This window comes from Lepidochelys kempii, chromosome 11, assembly GCF_965140265.1.
Source record: "Lepidochelys kempii isolate rLepKem1 chromosome 11, rLepKem1.hap2, whole genome shotgun sequence".
Lineage (NCBI taxonomy): Eukaryota > Metazoa > Chordata > Testudines > Cheloniidae > Lepidochelys > Lepidochelys kempii.
In genome coordinates, this window is record NC_133266.1 from 56,205,941 (window position 1) to 56,228,150 (window position 22,210).

The 22,210-nt window shown below is 39.5% G+C and overlaps 1 protein-coding gene across 6 annotated transcripts in view; it reads right to left on the bottom strand.

Annotated features, from left to right (window-relative positions):
* The window catches only part of HECW2 (HECT, C2 and WW domain containing E3 ubiquitin protein ligase 2), a 265,113-nt gene that overhangs the window by 101,405 nt on the left and 141,498 nt on the right, over nt 1-22,210 (bottom strand). For all 6 annotated transcript variants that reach the window (XM_073306249.1, XM_073306251.1, XM_073306250.1 and 3 more), the window contains 2 exons: nt 15,340-15,447; nt 3,570-3,664 (listed from right to left, as the gene is read on the bottom strand). In XM_073306249.1, the coding sequence (XP_073162350.1) occupies nt 3,570-3,664; nt 15,340-15,447 (203 nt within the window). The remainder of the gene's footprint in view (nt 1-3,569; nt 3,665-15,339; nt 15,448-22,210) is intronic.

Consider the following 22,210-nt stretch of genomic DNA (forward strand, 5'->3'; position numbering starts at 1 on the left):
ACCTCCTTAAAAAGGAGGAGTGCAAGATCAAGAAAATACTAATGACATGGAATAAATTACAACGTTCAGTATCCGCAACTGTACAATCACCAGAGGATTATCTGGCTACACATTATATTACTAAATAAATTAACAAAATGTACTGTGGAATATTATGTAAACTGGGTACATAGAGTGATAAACTGAAATAAGTATAATATAAAGTTGGGAAGCCTTGCAGTGCATATAATAATGCATTTATTTAACAGAACTGAATTATTTATTTTAAACGATTAAAACTATTTACTTTAAATAGTCAGTATTTCACAAGAGTGTATTCAGCACTGGGATAAATAGTTTGATGTTGAGAGGAAAATCTAAGTCTACTACACTACAAGATGCTTAAGGAGTAGTCACGAGAATTCAATTATTTTCAGGTATTACCAAGAATTCTTCCATCTACCCTTGTAATTTCCATTTTAATCAGTGGGCAACTCTCAGTAGTTCTACCTACTTTTAATAAGTAATTAACAGTCCAATAAATTGGAGTTTTAGTCATCTCAAGCTTGAGATATGGGTAAACCCAAACTCAGAAAAGGTATGTTTTACATATATAGAGAGGTTTAGATTGAGGGAAGCTATTCATGTTTCTCCTTAGTACATCTCTCCACAGGAAATAACTCAGCATGCACATAGAATCATGGCCAGTCTTTTCAGTTTGTTACGTCAGCATAGCTATGAAATAGCTGTAAGCAGGATGTGCACTGAATTGTAGGTATTGCCAAACAAATGAGCATCAAGAATTGCTTACTATCGCAACAAATAACTTGCTAGAGCAGAGTTTATTCAGGACACATGCAAAAAACATGCATGTGATAGCACTGACTGTCTTGATCTTGAAAGGTGCCAACGGCTGATCTGCAAGATGCTGAAGACTGTAAACTCCCATTGGAGATGCTTAACACCTTGCAGGATTAGGCTCAAGCCATGCAGTTCCCAAAATATTATCAAACAGTTCAGTGTGTTTAGATGTATGCTCTATGGGATTCTCCCAGCTTTCCTATTCTGTTGTTAAGGGCTTTCTGTCCATGCTGTACTACAGCAAACTCACTTATCAACCAATTAACAGAAGGTCCTACTTAATAGAAAAATTACATTCACCAAATGATTTCACACTGGATTTAATACAATTGCATCCACTCACTACCAAGTGTCATTAAACAGGCTCCTGTTTGTTTTCTTTTAAATCCCTGGTTTTCTGACCCAAAAAGCATTTAATGTTGATTATTGTGTGCATCTCAAGAGAGTTCTCTGTATTTTGATTAAATATGTAATCTACAAATGAAAACTCAATTTAGTGCATTTTGCTTAGTTGTATAGTTGTGTGTGGCCAAAAATTGTGTAAATCTGACTGAACTGAAATACAGTTCAGTTGTGTGCAGTGACTAACAATGGTGTCATGGAGGTTCCACATTTAACGTGTCTTCTTTTCTGTTAGGTGTGCATAGTTCATAAAAAAAAAATTTCTAACTAACCAGGTTTTCCATCTCAACTTAGTATCTGAGTGTGAAATTGGGCTGTTTTCAGTATCTTGTACAGAGATACTGAAGAACAAATTATTCCCCTAGTCTACACCTGTGCAGTCCTATTGTCTTCAAATAACTTCTTCAGTTGCAACAGTGTACTCCCATTAGATGTCAATAGCAGTGCACAATTAGAACTGAGAATATAATGTAGCTTTTTCCATGTAATTTTAAATTAAGAGGTTGCAGACTTAAAAAAGTGATAGTAGTAGTAAGTTGTCATTCTCTGTACAGGCCAGACTCTAGAGGAAGATAAGGCAAACATTTGCCAGTGAGCTAATTTGAAGACAGGAAAATTTAATACCAAGATGAACAGGTTTCAGAGTAGCAGCCGTGTTAGTCTGTATTCGCAAAAAGAAAGGAGTACTTGTGGCACCTTAGAGACTAACCAATTTATTTGAGCATAAGCTTTTGTGAGCTACAGCTCACTTCATCGGATGCATTCAGTGGAAAATACAGTGGGGAGATTTATATACATAGAGAACATGAAACAATGGGTGTTACCATACACACTGTAACGAGAGTGATCACTTAAGGTGAGCTATTACCAGCAGGAGAGCGGGGGATGAAAAAACCTTTTGTAGTGATAATCAAGGTGGGCCATTTCCAGCAGTTGACAAGAATGTCTGAGGAACAGTGTGTGTGTGGGGGGGGGAGGGCGGGGGTTTAGAAGAATAAACATGGGGAAATAGTTTTACTTTGTGTAATGACCCATCTACTCCCTGTCTTTATTCAAGCCTAAGTTAATTGTATCCAGTTTGCAAATTAATTCCAACTCAGCAGTCTCTCGTTGGAGTCTGTTTCTGAAGTTTTTTTGTTGAAGAATTGCAACTTTTAGGTCTGTAATCGAGTGACCAAAGAGCTTGAAGTATTCTCCGACTGGTTTTTGAATGTTATAATTCTTGACGTCTGATTTGTGTCCACTTATTCTTTTACATAGAGACTGTCCAGTTTGGCCAATGTACATGGCAGAGGGGCATTGCTGCCCTCCCACACAGTTCCTCAGACGTTCTTGTCAACTGCTGGAAATGGCCCACCTTGATTATCACTAAAAAAGGTTTTTTCTCCCCTGCTCTCCTGCTGGTAATAGCTCACCTTAAGTGATCACTCTCGTTACAGTGTGTATGGTAACACCCATTGTTTCATGTTCTCTATGTATATAAATCTCCCCACTGTATTTTCCACTGAATGCATCCGATGAATGTAGCTCATGAAAGCTTATGCTCAAATAAATTTGTTAGTCTCTAAGGTGCAACAGGTACTCCTTTTCTTTTTACTAAGATGAACGAATCCTAGGTTCTACTCCAAGTTCAAAAGGAAACATGCTTTAGTGATTACAGACCTTTCTGCCCTGTTTCCCCCTCCCTGCTTCTTCCCCTGGTCCCTCTACCTATCCTTGACCCAGTCCTCCCTGACCACTTGTCCCAGCCCCCTCCAAACCAAACTCATTGTCCCAGTCTCAGCCCTCCCATATTCAGCTCCACATCCCAGTCCCCCCTTCTACTGAGCATGTGTGAACTGAGATTTTCAAAGGCTCATGACTTGTCCAAATTTCTGTGGATTTCTACAGGGATGGCAAAAAGGCACTTCTGCTAAATTTCAGGTCATTGTGCTTCTCAACAAAACAACTGTTTTGCCCATGCTAAATATACGTATTTCCTAACCTAATTCTGAGGAAAAGTTAAACTGTTTTGGCTCATACTTTCTAAAAAGATTCAGCCTGAGGTAGATACATAGCATGAAAAATCTCAACCCAACCAGTTAAAGTTTGTCAAAGTTATAAGCAATTGAAAAAAAAGTCTTATAATGAAAAGTATTGAGCAACCTTAACAAGAGTCATCACTTCTATGCAGCCTATAATACAACTGGATTACATCAGGTAAAATCACAAAAATCCCAGTTAATGGCAAAACTCGGAGATTGCAGTTGATATTAAGTGGGTATGACTGACAGGTTAAAGCATCTCTTTACAGATAAATTACAAATTGATATAAAGGCTCCACTTACCATCACAGCGGGGTTTTTCACAGTGATACATGGGGTAGTAGCTCGCAGGGCTCCACTAATACCATGGTAGTATTTAAAACAGATCTTTATTTCAGCTGGGAAAACAAACAAACACACACACTCATGTGGAATCCATACACTGATAATGTGAGACAAAACAGTGGTAGCCCCATGCTTTGGAAAGCTCAGCGGAAACTCAACTGAATCGTAGTTCACTCTTCTGGAAATGAGCGATGGGCTGTTTCACCAACATTATTTATTAATCTAGCCCATCTCCAGTATAATGGCATTTCAATGAAAGTTATGATCTATATTTCCTCTCAAATTCTGGAAACATGAAAATCTTTTCTTCTTAAAGAGGAAAGAGCCAAATTCCAAAATCGCTTCAAAGCCAGTAAAAACCTGGTGGCCCATTCACAATAATCACTTGGTAAGAAAGATAATAAATTTCAGCATGTGGTTTTGTCCACATGAAAGCAGCAGCCTAGACAGATATTGACCTGCTTTTTATACATCTTCTGGAGCCAAATAACAGGGAGACAAGATCACTGAATAATGTATTTAGTATTGGCATTGACCTGTGAAGGGAGCTCCATTTTACTCTAAAAAATAAAGGTGAATTAAAATCACTTAAGATCTTCATCAGATCTAGAAATAGATTTCTTGCAATGAAAGAGACTATACTGTATTGCATGCAAGCTGTTTTATGCTTAAACTATTTTGTCATGTAACTGTTAAACCCTGGAAATGATATAACCCTAGATATAGCTACTTTTCAACATTTGGTCAGTTTAATTGAGGATATTGTGTATCTTGATATTTTATGCAATAATTAAGGAACTGACTATTTGGCTTCTCAAGGGGAAAATATTATACAAATATGCTTAGATAATACATTAATGTTTTTAGATCACAGTAAAAAGTGCCAGCATGCATTATACTGAGATGAAAATTTAACCAAGAGGTAAAAGCTGAGGCTCTGCCAAAATTGCATATGAAAACTTTTTTTAAAATGTGGATACTGTTCTGGAATACAGAATGATTATTAATTCTACAATAACTGTGGTTATCCAAGAATCAGTGTGGATCCCACTGTAGGTGTGCATCCACCTCATGCAAATCAGAGCAAAGAATTCTGAATAGCAGTGCATGCAGGACCACCCATGTACCCTGTGTCTCCTCGTGCTCTTGTATGAGGACAGAAAGGTTGGGGCAGCCACAGTCCTCCTTCAGTTCCCTTGGAATTCTAACCCCAAGATTGCTGAGGGCTCTGAAACATGGGGAAGGAGGATAGGGCGTGGGATCCACACTGTCTACAACACCTCAGAAAAACACAGTTACTGTAGGGTAAGTAACTGTTCTTTCTTCAAGCGAAAATACATAGAGTTTAAAGTCAGAAGTCATCTAGTCTGACCTCTTGTCTATTACACGCCATTGAATTTCACCTACTTATCCCTGTACTGAGCCCAATAAGTTAGGGATTATTCAAACACAAGTTGTAATTGACTAAAGCATCTCTTTTCCAGAAAGGCACCCAATCTTGATTTGAAGACACCAAGAAATTGAGAATCCACCACTTCCCTTGTAGTTTGTTCCACCCTCACCGTTAAAAATGTATGCCTGATTTCCAATTCGAATTTGCCTGGTTTCAGCTTCCAGCCACTGGTTCTTATTATGCACTTCTCTGCTCAATTAAACAGCTCATTAGTACTTGTTATTTTCTCCCCATGAAAGTATTTATACACCATAATCAAGTCACCTGAATTTGAAAAACTAAAGAGGTATTGTACTTCAGCTATAACAGTGTAGAGGCCCTTCAGCACCGTATGTACAGATCCTTTTGTGAACTGGGGGGAGGGGAGAGACACTCTTTCAAGCACTGTTTACTGACAAAACTCTCAACTGTTGGAGGCAGTCCAGAGTACTGCATATACATTTTCAGCAATACATAAGGGTCTCTATAATCTCTATTGATTTTTCCCAAATTCGAAAAACAGGAATGAAAAGACATAAAAAATTACTTCCATAGAATGCTGGGAATTTATTTTATTTGTCCCTTTACAACTGATTAGATAGTTCTAAACAGAAGCCCACAACTTAACAATTTAAAAACCATTTATAAAATAAATATTTGTACTTTAATCATAAGACGTATTACTATACATTTTTTCCAGGAGTTTGAGCTTTGATATCCCAGCTATGAACAAAATTTCACTTGAAGATAGTCTCCCATCCACACCCAAGCACCAAAAATATAAACTCATCATGGAAATACTTCCTTTTAGAACACAAGGATCAAGTCACAAGTTTGATGTCATCAGGATTTAGCTCAATAAGGTCCAGTCTGTGGTCCTAACTCCCCAAAGCTATGGCAGCCATGATGGACCAGTCAACTATGGCTTCACATGATGGACCATGATGGCAGCCATGATGGACCAGTCAGCTATGCCATTCCTCCTGGCCTCTTATCAAGTAGTTGGGTCCCGAGATCCTATGATACAATATCAAATGTGTCTCAACCACTACCAGCGGGTCCTGGAGATTCAACGTCATTCCTTAGGAAGGGACTACAAGACAACACTGGTCAATGTGTCCCCAACATGAATGCACAGCACTTACGATAAAACAGATAGTCTCACCAGCTGGAAAGTTGAGAGAACTCATGTTGAAATTAAACTGGTCAGAGAAAGAAAAGTTTCTAACTGATGGGGCCAGCCTTAGATCTACTGATATCAAGAACAAAGATATTTTTGATGCTCCTTGTTTTCTCCTCCACCCTTTTCCCCTATATTTCTCTCATCTGTTTCCCTCTACTGTCTTCCCCTACCAGCTCTTTCTCTCTGGCCCCTACACCATTATGTTATTGGCTTTAAACAGATATAATAGATTTCACATGCAAATGACTTGATTATTCTACAATCCTTACTGAATGCCCACTCATGGCTTACAAGGGTTCATATTACTGTTCTGAGTGAAGGCCAAGTATATTTACCCAGGGAGCTTAAGGTTGAATCCCTGTTCCACATACATCCATGGATCTGTGCCTCCTTTATCATATACATAAAATGGGGCTTGTAAAGATTCTTGGATAGACTAAGTGCAAAATATTATTATACACAATCATCTACTTTGCATATTAAGCTACAGTTCAGCAAAGCACTTATGTACATGCTTGATTTTCAGCACAAGTAGTCCTATTGTCTGTTTTGTCTTAGTGAGATTATGGAGATTTGCCATATGTTGTGTAAATGAGACAAAAGATGATAAAAGTTTAGCTTGATTCTCAAAAAGAAAAGGAGTACTTGTGGCACCTTAGAGACTAACCAATTTATTTGAGCATAAGCTTTATTGGATGCATCCGATGAAGTGAGCTGTAGCTCACGAAAGCTTAGAGACTAATTAATTGATTTGAGCATAAGCTTTCGTGAGCTACAGCTCACTTCATCGGATGCATCCAATGAATTGAGCTGTAGCTCATGAAAGCTTATGCTCAAATAAATTGGTTAGTCTCTAAGATGCCACAAGTACTCCTTTTCTTTTTGTGAATACAGACTAACACGGCTGCTACTCTGAAACCTAGGTTGATTCTGACACTTTCAAAAATAGTGGTTAAAGGCAACAGATTTAAAAACAAAACAAAACAAAATGTAACAAGAAAATTTCTAAGGAATCCCAAACCATCTTCAGCAGAATACTGAATGCTGCTGGAAACAGTTTATAAATAGTTTGGGAACAACAATCATGCAGAAATGAGATAAACAGTCCCCAGATGGAACAATTAAAGGACATGGATTACATAATAGCAGAACAGCATTCCAGGGTTCTGGAGGTGCCATGTCATTCTCTTCATTAATCAAAGCTAATTCAGAATTCTGCTGCTTAATTATTTCCAACATACTCTAAACTTCCTAATTCTGAGGTGACCCTGATGGGATTGAGAAATATTAAGATATTTATCTTGTATTTTCTCTGGTCTTGATTCCACCACCCTTACTCATTTTGAGTTCATAGACCATCAGGGTTGGAAGGGACCTCAGGAGACCATCTAGTCCAACCCCTTGCTCAAAACAGGACCAATCCCCAATGTTTGCCCCAGATCCCTAAATGGCCCCCTCAAGGATTGAACTCACAACTGTAGGTTTAGCAGGCCAATGCTCAAACCACTGAGCTATCCCTCCCCCCACAAACAGTCCCATTAATTTCTTGTAAAGTAAGGTATGCAAACAAGAGTCAGGCCCTTAGAATTTAGCGGGTTAAATGAGAAAAAATAGGAATATTAAAATTAAAATGCATACAAGTGATGAATATTTGATAGTCATCTTGCAACAAATATTCTTGGTCAAAACTTCTTCTCATTGATGTAACTTTATGAAAACACTGAACTTTGCATTCTTATATCTCCTAACAATGCCTTCCCCCCCCCCATCCCTGCCAACTAGCCTTAGCATTAATCCTCAAGGATTTATGGTATGCTGAGTTCAGCTTTTAAAACAAATATTAAAAAAAAAAAAAAAAAAAAAGATCTGAGTGGAAGGAATGGTCACAAAATTTTTTCAAATTCTACCTCTCACTAAATGAAAATAAGCGAAAAAATGTTTTTAAATCAAACTGAAAGGGAGATGATTGGAAAATGAGCTTTACTGACCCCAAGTACAGCAAGTTTCGATCTCAAAGAACTATTTTTGCCAAAGTTATAATTAGTTGAAAACAGAGCTTGCATATAGACACCTTATATATCAACTCTGACTGTAACATCAGTACACCAGCATGATGCAGACAGTATACAAATGAACCATACATATATGCATTATTACATTCATTGAACCTATCTCACACTCCCTTCAGGCCCCAAACTGAGATTCCTATCAGTACAAAATACAAATGGTCTATATGCACAGATGTTGAGCTAGAATGTTGTACTGCAGTGACAGTAGTAATTTACCCATAAATATCCCAGAGGTGATTGATGTGACAAGACTTGGAGTATCAGAAAAAATCCCAACAGCAGCAACCATGCGTTAGTGTTCAAGATTTAAATCTGTAGTATCAGCACAACAAATATATGCAAATCAATATATTTATAGAAAATTATAACACATTTCTACAATATTTATCGAAATAAAAATATGACATTAAAGCTAAAGTACTACTTTATGTAGGATTTTTCTTGGAGAGAAATTTTGATATTAACATTCATCGGAATGAGATTACAGACAGTATAGTACATTATTACTTTAGAGCCCCAATCCACCAAGTGTTTACTTCTGAGAGTAATCCCATTGACTTCAATAGCCTTTGTCTATTGTATAAAGCTGAAGACAATGGAGTAAGCAGTGTGCCCAGTGGCAAGTGTTTACAGGACTGGGCTTTTATTTTGTAGCCTCTTTCATACAAAATGATGGAGAAGTGAGATGCAAACACTATCAGTGGAAATGTCTGTTTACTAGCCCACTTGTTTGTGAACCCCTCGACTGACCTTGTTTTTCCTGCTCTTTCTTGGGAGGTAAAAGTAAAGCGCTCTCTCTCTCTCTGAGAGAAAGACATTTCTAATCATCTTTCTTATACTCTTGCTACAATAATTTCATATTCAGAGAGAATTGTTAATAAATCACCAGGTGGTTTTGATGACATTTGTAGATGCTCTAGTCAGTTCTACATTATAGGTGCAAAAATTAATTTTGTCGCAAAAGTCATATGGAGAGTCTGCAGAACAATTTTATGAACACAGAAAAGAAGGCTGGTCGAGTGGTTTGGGCAGTAGCCTGGGACACATGGGTCAGTTCCTTGCTCTGCCACAGACATCTTGTGTGACCCTGGGCAAGTCACTTAGTCTCAATGTGCCTCAGTTCCCCATCTGTAATATGGGAATAATAGCAGAACCCTACCCTACAAGATGTTACGAGGAAAAATATATTAGCAATTGTGAGATAATCAGATGTAATGGTAAGAGAGCATTACAAACAAAGAAAAATCAGAGCAGCAGCAACTTTAGGAGACCCAGTTTGCCGCAAATGTCTTATTCTGGCATATCGTTCTATTCTATTCACTTAATGTGGACATGGAATGTCACTTGTGTATTTGGCAGTATATTTCAGGAATATTTAGGATCCCTAGAATGACAAAGATAAGGGTTGGAGATATTCTGGCTGTTCCCCAGTGTACAAAGTAGACAGGTTTTAAAAATAAAAATGATAAGAAAAAACACCAGACGAGACTGACTGCCTCCCTGCTGCTTTCCATTTTAACTGATAGTGTAGCAGATGGTAAAGGTCAGGCCCTGAAATAGTTGAGATGACTAGTGAATCACAACTTTTAGCCCCTCACCATACCTCCCTCCCCCGAAAACAGGCAGCTCCCATTAACTTGTTTTACATAACATGAGTAACAAAATATTTCTCTTTTTTAAAATCTCAGTGATATCACAGCTCAATTTTGCTTTGTTGAATTTCTACAGCTACAGAGTGTTACATTTCATGCTAACATCACACTTTTGCCCTTTGCCTAGGGACCAGAAGAAAGGAACACCTGCCTCTGTTATGGCTGGCGCTGCAGCATAAAGTCAGCCCCTTTGTCTGGAGAGGACAGCCTAAGGGCACCAGCTATTTGTGAGGTGAGCAGGACATTGTATTCGGCAGGTGCTTCATTTCACCCTTCCTTTTCATTCCCTGCTCGCTCCCATCCATACTGGTTGTGGATATTTTTGGAGCAAGTTGGTGTGTGCACAATTATTATTATTATTGGTCTTTGTTTTGATTACTATTTAGAGCATTTGTTTAGAAAAGAGTCTTTTCTGGCTGCTTTGTTGATTTTTGCTTTAGGATAGTGAGTTCTCCTTGATCGTCTTTGTTTGTTGATTCTTCGGGGGGGTGGGGGAGTGTCTTTTGGGGGAGTGAATGAAACTCACCATTTTCACAACAAAGAATTTCCCCTGCCACCTTTTGTGTCTGCTTTTTGTGGTTTGTTTGAGTTGAGGGGAGGAAAAGAAGAGTTCTTCCTTTGTGTTTGTTATGTGTTTGGCAATGGCGTGAATGGAAGATGGTTCCGTAAGGAGAGGTTATATGATGGGAGAATGAATGAATGGAGGAACTAACCTAAAGGGATTGAAGATACCCTAAATTAGGGCCTTAATAGGTACTAAACCATGTGCCTGACTTTAAACATATGACCAATCCAATTGACTGGGACTACTCACAAAAAGTTAAGCAGCTTTTTCAGGGCATAAAATGCCTCTCTGAAAAGGATGTAAGCTTTGGGGATAGCAGAAGGAGCCTTTGGCCCAATCTACCCAACTCTCACCGATAAAAGCGAACGTGATGGAATTGGTCATTCCAGATTCCTCGTAGACCACCCTGATTATTTAGCACACGGTGTGGCTGTAATATCATTAACAGGTATTATCAGCACTTCTCTTAGTGAGTATGCTAGCTATCTTTAGATAAGAAACCTTCTCTTCATACTCGAGTACTTGTCACTTACCACCAAGTCTCATACCTACACCATTTGAGAAAGAGAACTGAGAAAGCAGCAGCTACTCAACTTTAGGTGCATTGGAATACCAATAATTCCCATTTGAGTACCAGCCTTTGGCATTTAGGCTGTGCTTGTCAGGGTCACGAATAAGTCTGCTGCAAGGTTTGGATTGCGGTCAACTAGTCATTTTGTTCATGCTGGGCCCTCAGTAGCATTTGACACACTGACCATGGATTGTAGTTTCAGGAAATAGAGGGCATTGCTGTGCCTGGAACTGTCTTTTAGTTGTTCCAGTCATTCCAAGAGAAGAGCAGTCATATGGTGCTGATGGACAATTGTGTGTAATCACTAAGCGATTTAAATATCGCAAACCGCAAGGATCTAAACTATGACCCATAGTTTCAGATACATCGAGTTCGTTTCTAAATGCAGGGTAGGTATTATTGGTACACTGATGAAACCCAACTACATAGCTTTAGCTTGATGGCCACTGCTCTGGAGGCGTGTTTGGAAAATATTAGGTCCAATGCATCCATCTGCCACTTAACTTCAACCCTGGAAGAAAACAAGTCTTGCAGAAGGACAGCTGTCACCTACAGGACATATCGTTCATGCTGATTCCCTACTGCAGGAAGTTAGGTGTCTCTTGTGGTCAAGCCCTGAATGGAAACGCATACTACTAGTGGCATATTTATCCTGGGACACTTCGCAATAGCAATACCTTGTGCTAACAAACACAATATTAGATTGACATTCCCTCTTGAAGAGTGTCATGTGGGCTTTTCAATTGCTTGTACCTTGTTCATAATACAGTGGCATAATTGTTAAATGCCAAAAACAACAGTGATCACATTAGACCTGGCTTGCATTCTTTATGTTGGCTGCCTGTGAAGTGGCTAGCTGATTTTAAGCTAACATTGCTGGTTTTTTATAGCCCTACCCCTGGAACCCAAGTATATTTGAAATATTCACCTTGACTCTGGTCTTGATGGTATGTTGTATCTGCACAAAACCAGCCATTTACAGATCCAAACATTGCACCTCAAGTCAGCAGGCAATTGTACATTTTCTGTGATGGGCCTAAGTGTGTGGCATTCCCCAGACATCCATCTTAGTCCATGGCTAAAATACTGCCAAAATAATTTGATGTTTCCCCAGCCCCCAGTGTTTATTAGCTTCCTATCCTATACCTCCCCTCCACCCCACACACTTATTTTATTTTAATGAATTATCTGAATTCATTTCATTTTTATTCTATTAGGACTTTTTATTATGTTTCTATAATGTTCTATTGTACTTTCAGAACCATGTTATGAAATGCACAGACCCTTGGTGGGTAATTTGCATCAAGACCTACAAACAGTTAACAGCATCCCAATGTAAAATGAGGTAATAACAGACAGGCATAATTTCTCTCTCTCTCTTTTTTTTTTTTAAATACCATAGCATCATAGAATATCAGGATTGGAAGGGACTTCAGGAGGTCCTCTAGTCCAACCCCCTGCTCAAAGCAGGACCAATCCCCAATTTTTGCCCCAAATACTTAAATGGCCCCCTCAAGGATTGAACTCACAACCCTGGGTTTAGCAGGCCAATGCTCAAACCACTGAGCTATGCCTCCCCCCAGGCAACATTTGTTACTTTCAGGCAAATTGGGTTGCAAAGCAGCCCTTGAAGCTTTCCTCATCTCTTCTATGACAGAATTGTCTTTGCACCTTTGATGCCAGACAGATTAGAATTTCTAACAAGTTCATCCACATCATTCCAGGATTATCGCATGGATTTCTCCCAGTTGATTAAAATTACAGAAGGTAAAACAGTTCCTTTTCATGTGAAAAGTAACACTTCACAGCAGCCCAGTTGCTTATGAAGATTGGTGACTGAATTAGGAAGGGGCACAACTTTGTAATTTGAATTTTGGCTGCCAGTACCTCTCAAGGAGTTTAACTTCAAAGAGAAGCTACCACTGTATTCAGTGTTTCAGAGGTGGCTGGCAGCCTTTTAAGTTTTACTTAACTTAATCCATTAAATTGGGAGCTCCCAATTCAGATTTTTAAATAAAGATCAAACCAAAGCAGCTGAGCTGGGGAATGGTGGTGGGGATTCCTGAGACATAGAGAAATCAGGTGACTTAAAGCTGCTTTTCATGTGCACCTCTGCTATTTTAACATCCACAAGAGAAAGCAGGCCTCAAACTACTGCTGTAAAAAGAACATCGGGGCATATGGAGGACAGCAGGAGGAAATTAAAGTATCAGGAAATCAATAATTGGGGGGTGGGGGGATATTAATTTTTAGTTTAAATAGGAGGGAAATGATACTTCTCCCACACAACTCTGCCTTTTTCCTAATGTTGCTCCCTATACTTGGAAAAGCTCCCTCTCACCATCCTCAAAGTAACCTCACTCTTCTCCTTTAAATCTCTCCTTACAGCTTGCTCCTTTCATCTAGCTCTTCATAGTTAAACTCCTTTTTGGAGTCAGCTACTCAAGGTCTCATTACTATTTTTAATAAAGCTGGTCAAAAAATCCTTTTTTTGTTTTTGCAGAAAGTGGTGGAAAAAAGTTTTTTTCTCCCTAAAATTCCTCCTGCAAATATGATTGATGAAAATAGAAAATTTCCAGAAAAAGTTTCATTTAAAAAAATAACTGAAAATTTTAAAGCAGCTCTAACCTTTTACTTAAGTCAATTTTTTAAAAAGATCCCCAAAATTATATGTATTTATTCCAAACATAACATGCATATAGTTCATTATTTACACATTTGGAGTTTTACTACTCTACAATAAAAGCTCCCATCCACTCCTCAGGACACCCTTGAAAATCATTTAAAAGCACATTAACAACCAGATTTGTCAATTACCCCAAACAAATCAAATAAAATCCTATAGCAACAATATAGATATAACAATCATCCTCCCCACACAACTACTACCCAGCCCTACCCAACACTTGTTTCCTGACAGGAAAGGAGTAAAAGGTGAATTTTGCACCAGGCTATCATACTCCAGGCTCTTACAGAGAGGGAACAGGGAACAAGTTTTAAAGGTCTGAGGTCAAAACACCCTACCAGCCATACCCTCTCTTTGTACCCATGAGACTTTAGCTCCACTCACTAATTCTTGCTGCTTTACTTAGTTGGACAAAGCAAAGAAATAATGATGGCAGATAGAGATTAACAATTTATTAGGGGCAGGGACCTCCATCTCCTTACAACTTTTATCTAAAGGGCCAGGCATACGTATGGTGCTACAATATAGAAGTATCTTTTTTGCTACTATAAACTAGGTCTCAGAGTGGAAGAACATTTTTGGAGTAAAAATGCACAACTTTCTTCAGCTTCAGGTCTTAGAACACGCCCAAAGGGTGCTCCAATGGCCCAAGGATATACAACCTTACTTCCTCTATACATAACTGTGAGGGGGTCTATCAGTTCTTCTCTGCCCCCAGCTGGAGGAGCTGCTGCCATGACACGCCCCTGCTCAGGCCAGGCTACCAACAAGACTTAGTCTCCACAGACCTAGAAGGGCCAGGAGGAGACAGTGATCAATCAGGAGCCAGCAGGTCAGTTCAGGAGGCTTCTTCTCAGTCTCAGAGGCAGAACTGGGTGAGACTGGAACAGAGGAGGAGCTCTCCAGTGCTTGCCCCAAGTCCCAGAACCAGGTCAGGGCCTTAAGTAGGACTAAGTGCTTGCCTTTGAGGTGTTTTTCTTTAAAAAGCACAGACAGCCAAACTCTGAATTTTTTATTCTATTTGACCGTTTTTAGACACTGATGCAGAGTTGATGGCAAGGGCCACCCTGCTCCAGCAGCCACTAGGGATGTAAATATCCGTTTAAAAAGTTTAAAATTATGTCATTTAATCGGTTAACCAATTAAATGGAGAGGGGCTGAGGCCATCCGGTCCTGGGGATGAAGGCTAGGGTCAGTTATCCAGTAAGACTAATGCTTACTGGTTAACCGTTTCGTATTCTACATCCCTAGCCGCCACAACTTCTAGACTAAGGAAGGGCATACCTATAGTGCCATGCCTGGCACTGCAAGAGTGCTAAAAAGCAGCCCTACATGTGACAATACCCTAAACACACTCAAGGGTCTGTTTAGTTTTCCCTTCCAAAGCATGGCTCTTTGTAAAAACAGCTAACAGAGGTGATTTCAAAATGCTGTCAGACATGGAAATATCACTAACCATAAGCTGCTTTGTTTAGCAGACTTTGATAAAAAGTCATAGCAACTAACAACCCTTAGGGACTGCTGGTTTCCATGTCCATGCCCACCCTGTATTACATACATAGGTACTTACGTTCCATAAAATAGGGGCCAGGTTCAATTCGCCATATGATTTGTCCTTTTTGTGTGCCCGTCACTCCCCGGTTCTTGGAATCCCAGAAATTGGCAGGAGAATTCTCATCTGCAACAGCAAAAAGAAAACCTCTTTCTGTAAAATGGTAACTAATATTAGCCACTAACATCAGTGGATTCTGCCCAGCATGTAACCCAGATATAGGTCAGGTGATAGTAGCCAGGAAATGACTAGCAACAAGATAGAGAGGCCTTAACGTTCTTTCACATTTAATAATCTACAGTTCTTTGGGCAAATAACCCCTTTTCTTTATAATCTGCAGGTTTGGTTGTCGGTTTTTTTGTTGGGTTTTTTTTTTGAGGGGGTGGGGGTTGAGAGTAAACCAAAAGACCATTAATCTTGGATCTTACACTAAACAGAATGTTTGTTTGTGGTGGTTTCTTATCCAGACTGATGGGCATTAAAATGAAACGGTCAATGATAAATGGCCTTTCACTCCACTGCTGGTATTTATATCCATTTGTGCAAAGAGAGCAGACAGACATATAAATATAGTAAATGTACGGCATCTTGTTAAAGGTAACCTGCAAAGGCAAAGTATTAAATTCCAAAGACTTTACTTAGTGTTACTTTCAATATCTAGGCTAATGGGAACAAGCAGCATGGTGCAACTGAAAACACCATTCTGCTTTTCATCTTAGAGGTGCCACATTGTACATTCTCATCAGAGCTGTCCCCCTCGCTCGGTCATGTGACACTCCAGCATTCCCCAGCTGCAATATAGTGAAACCCAATGGACAGAGCAGCAATACAGTGGTTCAGGTACATCAATTTTTTTTAATATATTGTTTCTTTAATAAAGTATATCCCCTAGAGAAGAAAGGAGGAGGTTTAATGCTCCTAAGGTCTTGTCCTGCAAGATGCCAAGCAACTGCTGTTAGGCAGCTCAGCACTCTCAGTTCTTAGCTGACTCCAGTAAGCATTCACGGTGTTCAAAACCTCTAGGATGCTCTCAGCAAGGTAGAGGATCAGGCACTTAATAGAATGCATGGTATCTGTGAAGAAGTAAAGAAGGATTGGGCGAGGAAAATGTTACTCTTAAGTTAATTAACATTTTGGTGTTGGCATCAATAAAAAGAGATTTTCACCAGGTGACAACTTACTTTTCAGGTACCCAGGCTCTTGTTGGAATGAAAGGAATGCAGGCTGAGAAGCTGTTCACAGAGAGCAAAGGAGAGCACAACAGGAGTTGACTGCCAACAGACAAGCTGATGTAAGTCGATGTGGAATTATTTATACAAAAAGTTCACCCTGATATTTTACAAGTTTAGTTGAGCTCAGATGCTTTGGTAGGCACATAACTAGGCTCACAGAGCCTTCTCTCTCACTGCACTTGTTTACCCATGTTAATTTTAAAAAATATTTCTATTTAATTGCATGGGCATGAGTGTACATTGCTACACTCCTAAAATGTATTCACTGAACATGTAGCCTCCTCTGGGTTTTAATGTGCAATCCTTATTCATGCAAGTAGTCCTTTTGGACTTGATGAGAGCACTCACATGAATGAGGATTGTAGAATTCAGCCCTATGTTCCTAGAAATGTGTACTCCATCTAAGAAAGAAAAGAAGAAAAATACAGTTTTATTATTTAAAATGTCACAAATATATATATACTTAGCTGAATTCTCTACACTGAATATTCAGCTCTGTGTATGTACACAGTATTCTCCTGAATCATGGTACCACAATTCGCTGTGTAATTAGTTTACCTAGAAGAACATATAATCTCCTTTCAAAATCAAAACACAAGCTTTTAAATCTCACGGCTATTTTCAAAGATGAATGCAGTCTGATATTATTTAAAGCACTTGAATTTTATTTATTGATTTTGTTTGTATATAGTTAAATTACAAGAGTGGGTGTCAGAAGTCCTGGGCTCTGTTCCACAAACTTCCTATATGACTTTGGGCAGATCATGTCATTGTTCTGTGCCTCAGTTTCCTTGTCTATAAAATGGGAAGAAGATGACTGCTTCCTTACCTTGAAGGCATGTTGCAAGACTAAAATTCATTTATGTTAGCATTGTGCTTTGAAATCCTCATATACAAGACACTATGGATGTGCAAAGAGTTACTGGCCCAAAAATGAGGAAAGAATTTCTGCAAGGATCATTTATCTGATGGAGTTCCTCCCTGATTGTTCTAGGCCTGCCCATGACTCTGGAGGATCTCCATGGATTCACAAAAGGCCAAAGTAATCTGCACAGAAGCCCTCGTGCCTCCACACTGCTCTGGTGAGTACCCTGCTCCCTCAGAGCAGCATGGCTCTACTCACACACTAGTCATAACTGCCCCTTGGAGATGGCAGGAGTGGGTGAAGTCCTGTGCGGAAACATAATCTAGACAAGATCTGATTAGTATTATCCCCATGGGGCTGGAGGGAAGACCATGTGCAATTGCTGGCATCCTGCTCTTCCCTGAACACACCCAGACACCACCTCCACAGAGATAGGTGACCCCTACTTCCACACAGGAGTCGGGGAGATTTCTATGAAGATGGTCCTCTCTATGTTTGGATGTAGGGGTCAGGACATTCTGGACCACTATTATTAACTCCCAGTCCCAACCACGGTAACATCCTTATCAGTCTGAAATAGTTTCCTTATTCCTCAGTCACATCAACTGTCTACAGACTGTGATCCTGCATAGATTTACCCACACGCTTAACTTTACACATTAACTTCAATGGAATATTCATAGTGCATAAGATCAGGCACAAACAGGATCAGGGCCTAAACCATGTAAATGTTTTCTTCATTATTATCATACCAACTTTTTCAGCGTCAATGACATGCAGTTCAATGCTGTGCCATTCCATCATCTCTCACCATTCAACTGGGCACATATTTTAATTTTTCAAAGATCAACAGTGTAGCAAAGCACTCCTCACATACATGTTTTGCTACGTCATGAACCATACTTACCCGAAACAGTCACATCCCATGACAATCTATTACACTGAATATTCGCTCAATTATCTGAAACACGAATCATTTCAAATGATTCATTTTTCATTATTATGCCTAGGGAACTATAGTTGTCCGACAAGAGCCAGTTGCTGTAACGTGCTCTTGTTTCTTGAATTCAAGTATGAACTGAATTGGAGAGTGTTCTATTTAGATCAGATTCACAAGGAAAGACATTCAGTATATTGTACACATTAGCATGAAAACACAATGTATTGCTTCAGGTAATGGAAGAATGCAATAAATATTTTAAGCAACAAAATGTGACTTTATCAACAACGTCTCGACAACTAAAATGTTTAACATTTGTTCTTTAAGGGCCCAATCCAAAGCCAACTGTGATGATTCTTGAGGTACCTAGGACAGAGAGTCATCTTGTTACCCCCTGCCTCCAGCATGAGGGAGTCTTGCCTGCGAGGGTTGGGTGTTTGCTCCCTAACACCATCAGCCTCTCAAGCACTCTGCTCTGGGCTATGCTAGCCCTTTCTTTTGCCTTTCGGGTTAACAAGAAGTGCACTCCAGTTCCCAAGTTCCCTTGAATCATTCCCCTGTGATGTCCAGCCCCTGACACTGGCTACTCACAGAAATCCCAGATCCTCTGCTCCCAAAAGAGTACCCCAGTTTACCAGTTTCACTTTAAACCACCACTCCTGTATAACACACCGCACTTGTAGTGAACCAAAAGAAGGTTTGTTTAAGAAAGAATAGAGATTCCACTGGAAACAAGGGACAGTGATGGAAACAAATGGTTACAAAACAAAATCATAAAACTTGAAGCAGGGCCTGCACTTATTTATAGCTACCTTTCCTATTGAACAAAATAGGTTCCCACCCAAAGTTCAGTCTGTTGCAAAGCTGACTGGCTTCACATGAACCAGGATCTAACCTTTCATTAAAAATACCCCCACTCAATAAGCTGTCTCCTCAATGAATGGATCCAGAGTCTCTCTTCCCTTTGTCTGCTATAAATGTTCCTTTTTTTTTTTCTTCAAACCTCCATGTGGTTTCAGTTGTTTGCAGTTGTCTTTGATGGCTTTCCACTAACTGTTCTGTGATGGGGCAATGGTAGACAACTGTACTTTTCCTGACCTCACCAGCTAACCAGGGAGGGATGGCAACTCCCTGATGCATAAGTAAGCCATCGCCACCTGATATCGCTCCCTGAGTGACGTCTTTTAACCTTAAGGCCAGAAGGGCATAAATGTCAGTATAGTTACACTAATCCTTAAATATTACCTGAACACACATCATGCATAGATTAGGAACAATAATAAGTGACAAGCTTTCAATAGAGACCTTACATGTTACCCTTTATGGACAAATACCCTGTAGGCAGTGTGTTTGATGTTGCAAGTTTGTCAGGTCTGAGATGAGAGCTGTTTGCAAAGAATAGTGGACCCTTTGCCAGGGGGCCTTTGTGTCACCCACTATAGTCACTGGGAGTCTTTCCATTGACTTCAACCAGCTTTGGAGCAGGCCCTAAATGAAGAAGCTGCAGAAGGTGCAAGCTGCCTCTGAAATATTGAGTAGCTGAGAAGGTTCCAGATTTTCCTAACATTTCAATTTGTTTAGTCAGGATGTAAAACAATATCCTACGTAGTTAGCATCCTGCTTCTCTCCCCTTTCAGCAAGAAACACTGCCATTTCTAACCATGCTTCTAAATCAAGTGTAGTCCTCCTTGGTGCTGCAACTGCTAGTACAATAGAGAGGTGGGGAAAATTAATAAAAATGACAGATTTGCGAGACAGCTCACTCCACACAAATTATAAATTTGTTTGTTCAGGGTAGGGGCTTTTTTTTTTTTTTAATATGGTTATTTGCTATTTGTGTTATATCATTCAACGGGAAGAATGATTATCAGTGGGAAGATAATTTAAAACTTCGGTGCATGGATTTAAACAAAACAAATATTTTCCTTACACACCAATAAAAATGAAAACTAAACTAATATACAAAAAAAATAAAATATACCTATGGACTGACTCACTCTCTCACACATACAGAGAGAGAGAAACTCTGAGCTAATTTTCTCAGAAACTAGTTCTGTGGTCCTTGGTCTGTGGTCTGCAGTCAAAGTCCTGAAAAGGACTGGAAGCCACAGGCCAGGACTGCTGCATTCATCCATGGGCAACTTCAGTTTTAAGCAATTGTAGACCCTTTTTTGGCAGTTAATCCTATTGCTATTTGTTCAGCTGGCTGATTGAGTTGGAATCTGTGCCAAACAATTTGTCTACAATCAGTGACCACAACATACAGCATGCAATAAACTACAGTCTTCATACATCAATAATTTACCAAGTCAAATTTCCGCTCTAGCAATGCAAGATCCCCAAATTCCTGTACGTAGTTATCTCTTTGCCCGGGTGGGAAAAAACCCTAACAATGTTCTATCAGATACAACAAGCTCTAGAAATTAACAATTACTACATAATGATGTAATACAATTTGGTGGATGTGGGATTCAGCTAAGTTCTTTCAAACTGCTGATCTACTCCAAAAAAAATGACTTGTTCAAATAGTATCGAGTGGTTGCATGTTAACCACGTCTCAATTACTTCCAGATCAAATTGTTCAGTTTATGAGTAAATTAAAAAACAAACAAAACAAACCTACTAGCCCTGTAAACAAAACCTTGAATTTGAGAATCAAAATGAATTTTTTCCTTCTCATGCTTCATCATCAATAATAAAAGTTCTTCAGACAAATGAGGCTCCCAGATCCAGCTGTGTAACCCAATGTCCTCAAATTGCGTCTTCGGTGACAACTGTGCAAAACTACTACTGCCCACAGTTTTACACAGGCGTAACAAACTGGACCTTAGTGAACAATCCTGTTGACAATGCGCAAAAAGGAATAGAAGCCAACTCATTTTTCCTTGCCATTGTTAACTCTGCAAGGATACCTAGAGTAAAAACAAATTTGTGTCACTGCTGTCAACAGACATAAGCTGGGATATGTATAGCAAACAGCCTTGTTGAATAAGAAGGTACCATTTTTGCAAAGTCACTTTTCAGACTAACTGCACTACCCTTATAGTTCTGATTTCATTTTGCTACTATAGTGCTAGCTTCATCATGCAGTCTCAGCTTTTAATTGCTGTCTCTTTACTTTGTTGTCTCGGATAAACAGTTTCCACAGTTAACACTGAAAATATATTCCTTGTTTAGCCACCAGGCATTCTAACACTAGTGAACACACAACTCATTATTGGATTGAATTCCTGGAATTACCCTTAATCCTTGGTGCCACAGTTTTGCTGAATGAGCCAACAGAAACTGGGATTGCTGTAGAGAGGATGGCCTCAGCCTTCAGAAGAAATGCGTCACTTTGGTGTGGTCTTCCTGGCTAATTAAGTAGTAGTATTTGCGTACTTTGAATGGGCCTGAGGCTAGATGGTCATAATGAAAGGTCTGGATGGGGAGATCTACATCAAGGCAAAATGGGGGAATCTGCAGGGCTTGACTGGAGAAAAATGAAACAGAAAATTCTCTTTCCCCTAGAGAAAAGTCTCCAGAGACCACTGATTCTACCCATGGCCCTCAGCAGTCTGCACTGGTAGCATTTCTGTTGAGCCCCAGACGGAGTTTAAACCTGCTCTCCTATAGCTAAGAGCAGCAGTCCTGCCTGCATCCCCATCCAAGCTGAAAGACCTTGCCGGTAGAGCTGCTTCCAAGCACACAGGTACGATGAAAATTAAACAAACACTCTTTTGTTTGATGAATCAAGCCCAAGTCTGTATGGTCAGAAATCCCTACAACTATGTATCCTAGGGACCACATAAGATTTGACATACACGATTTAGAATTGTAAGAGGAAAACTTTTGAAAAATATTTTTTAACAA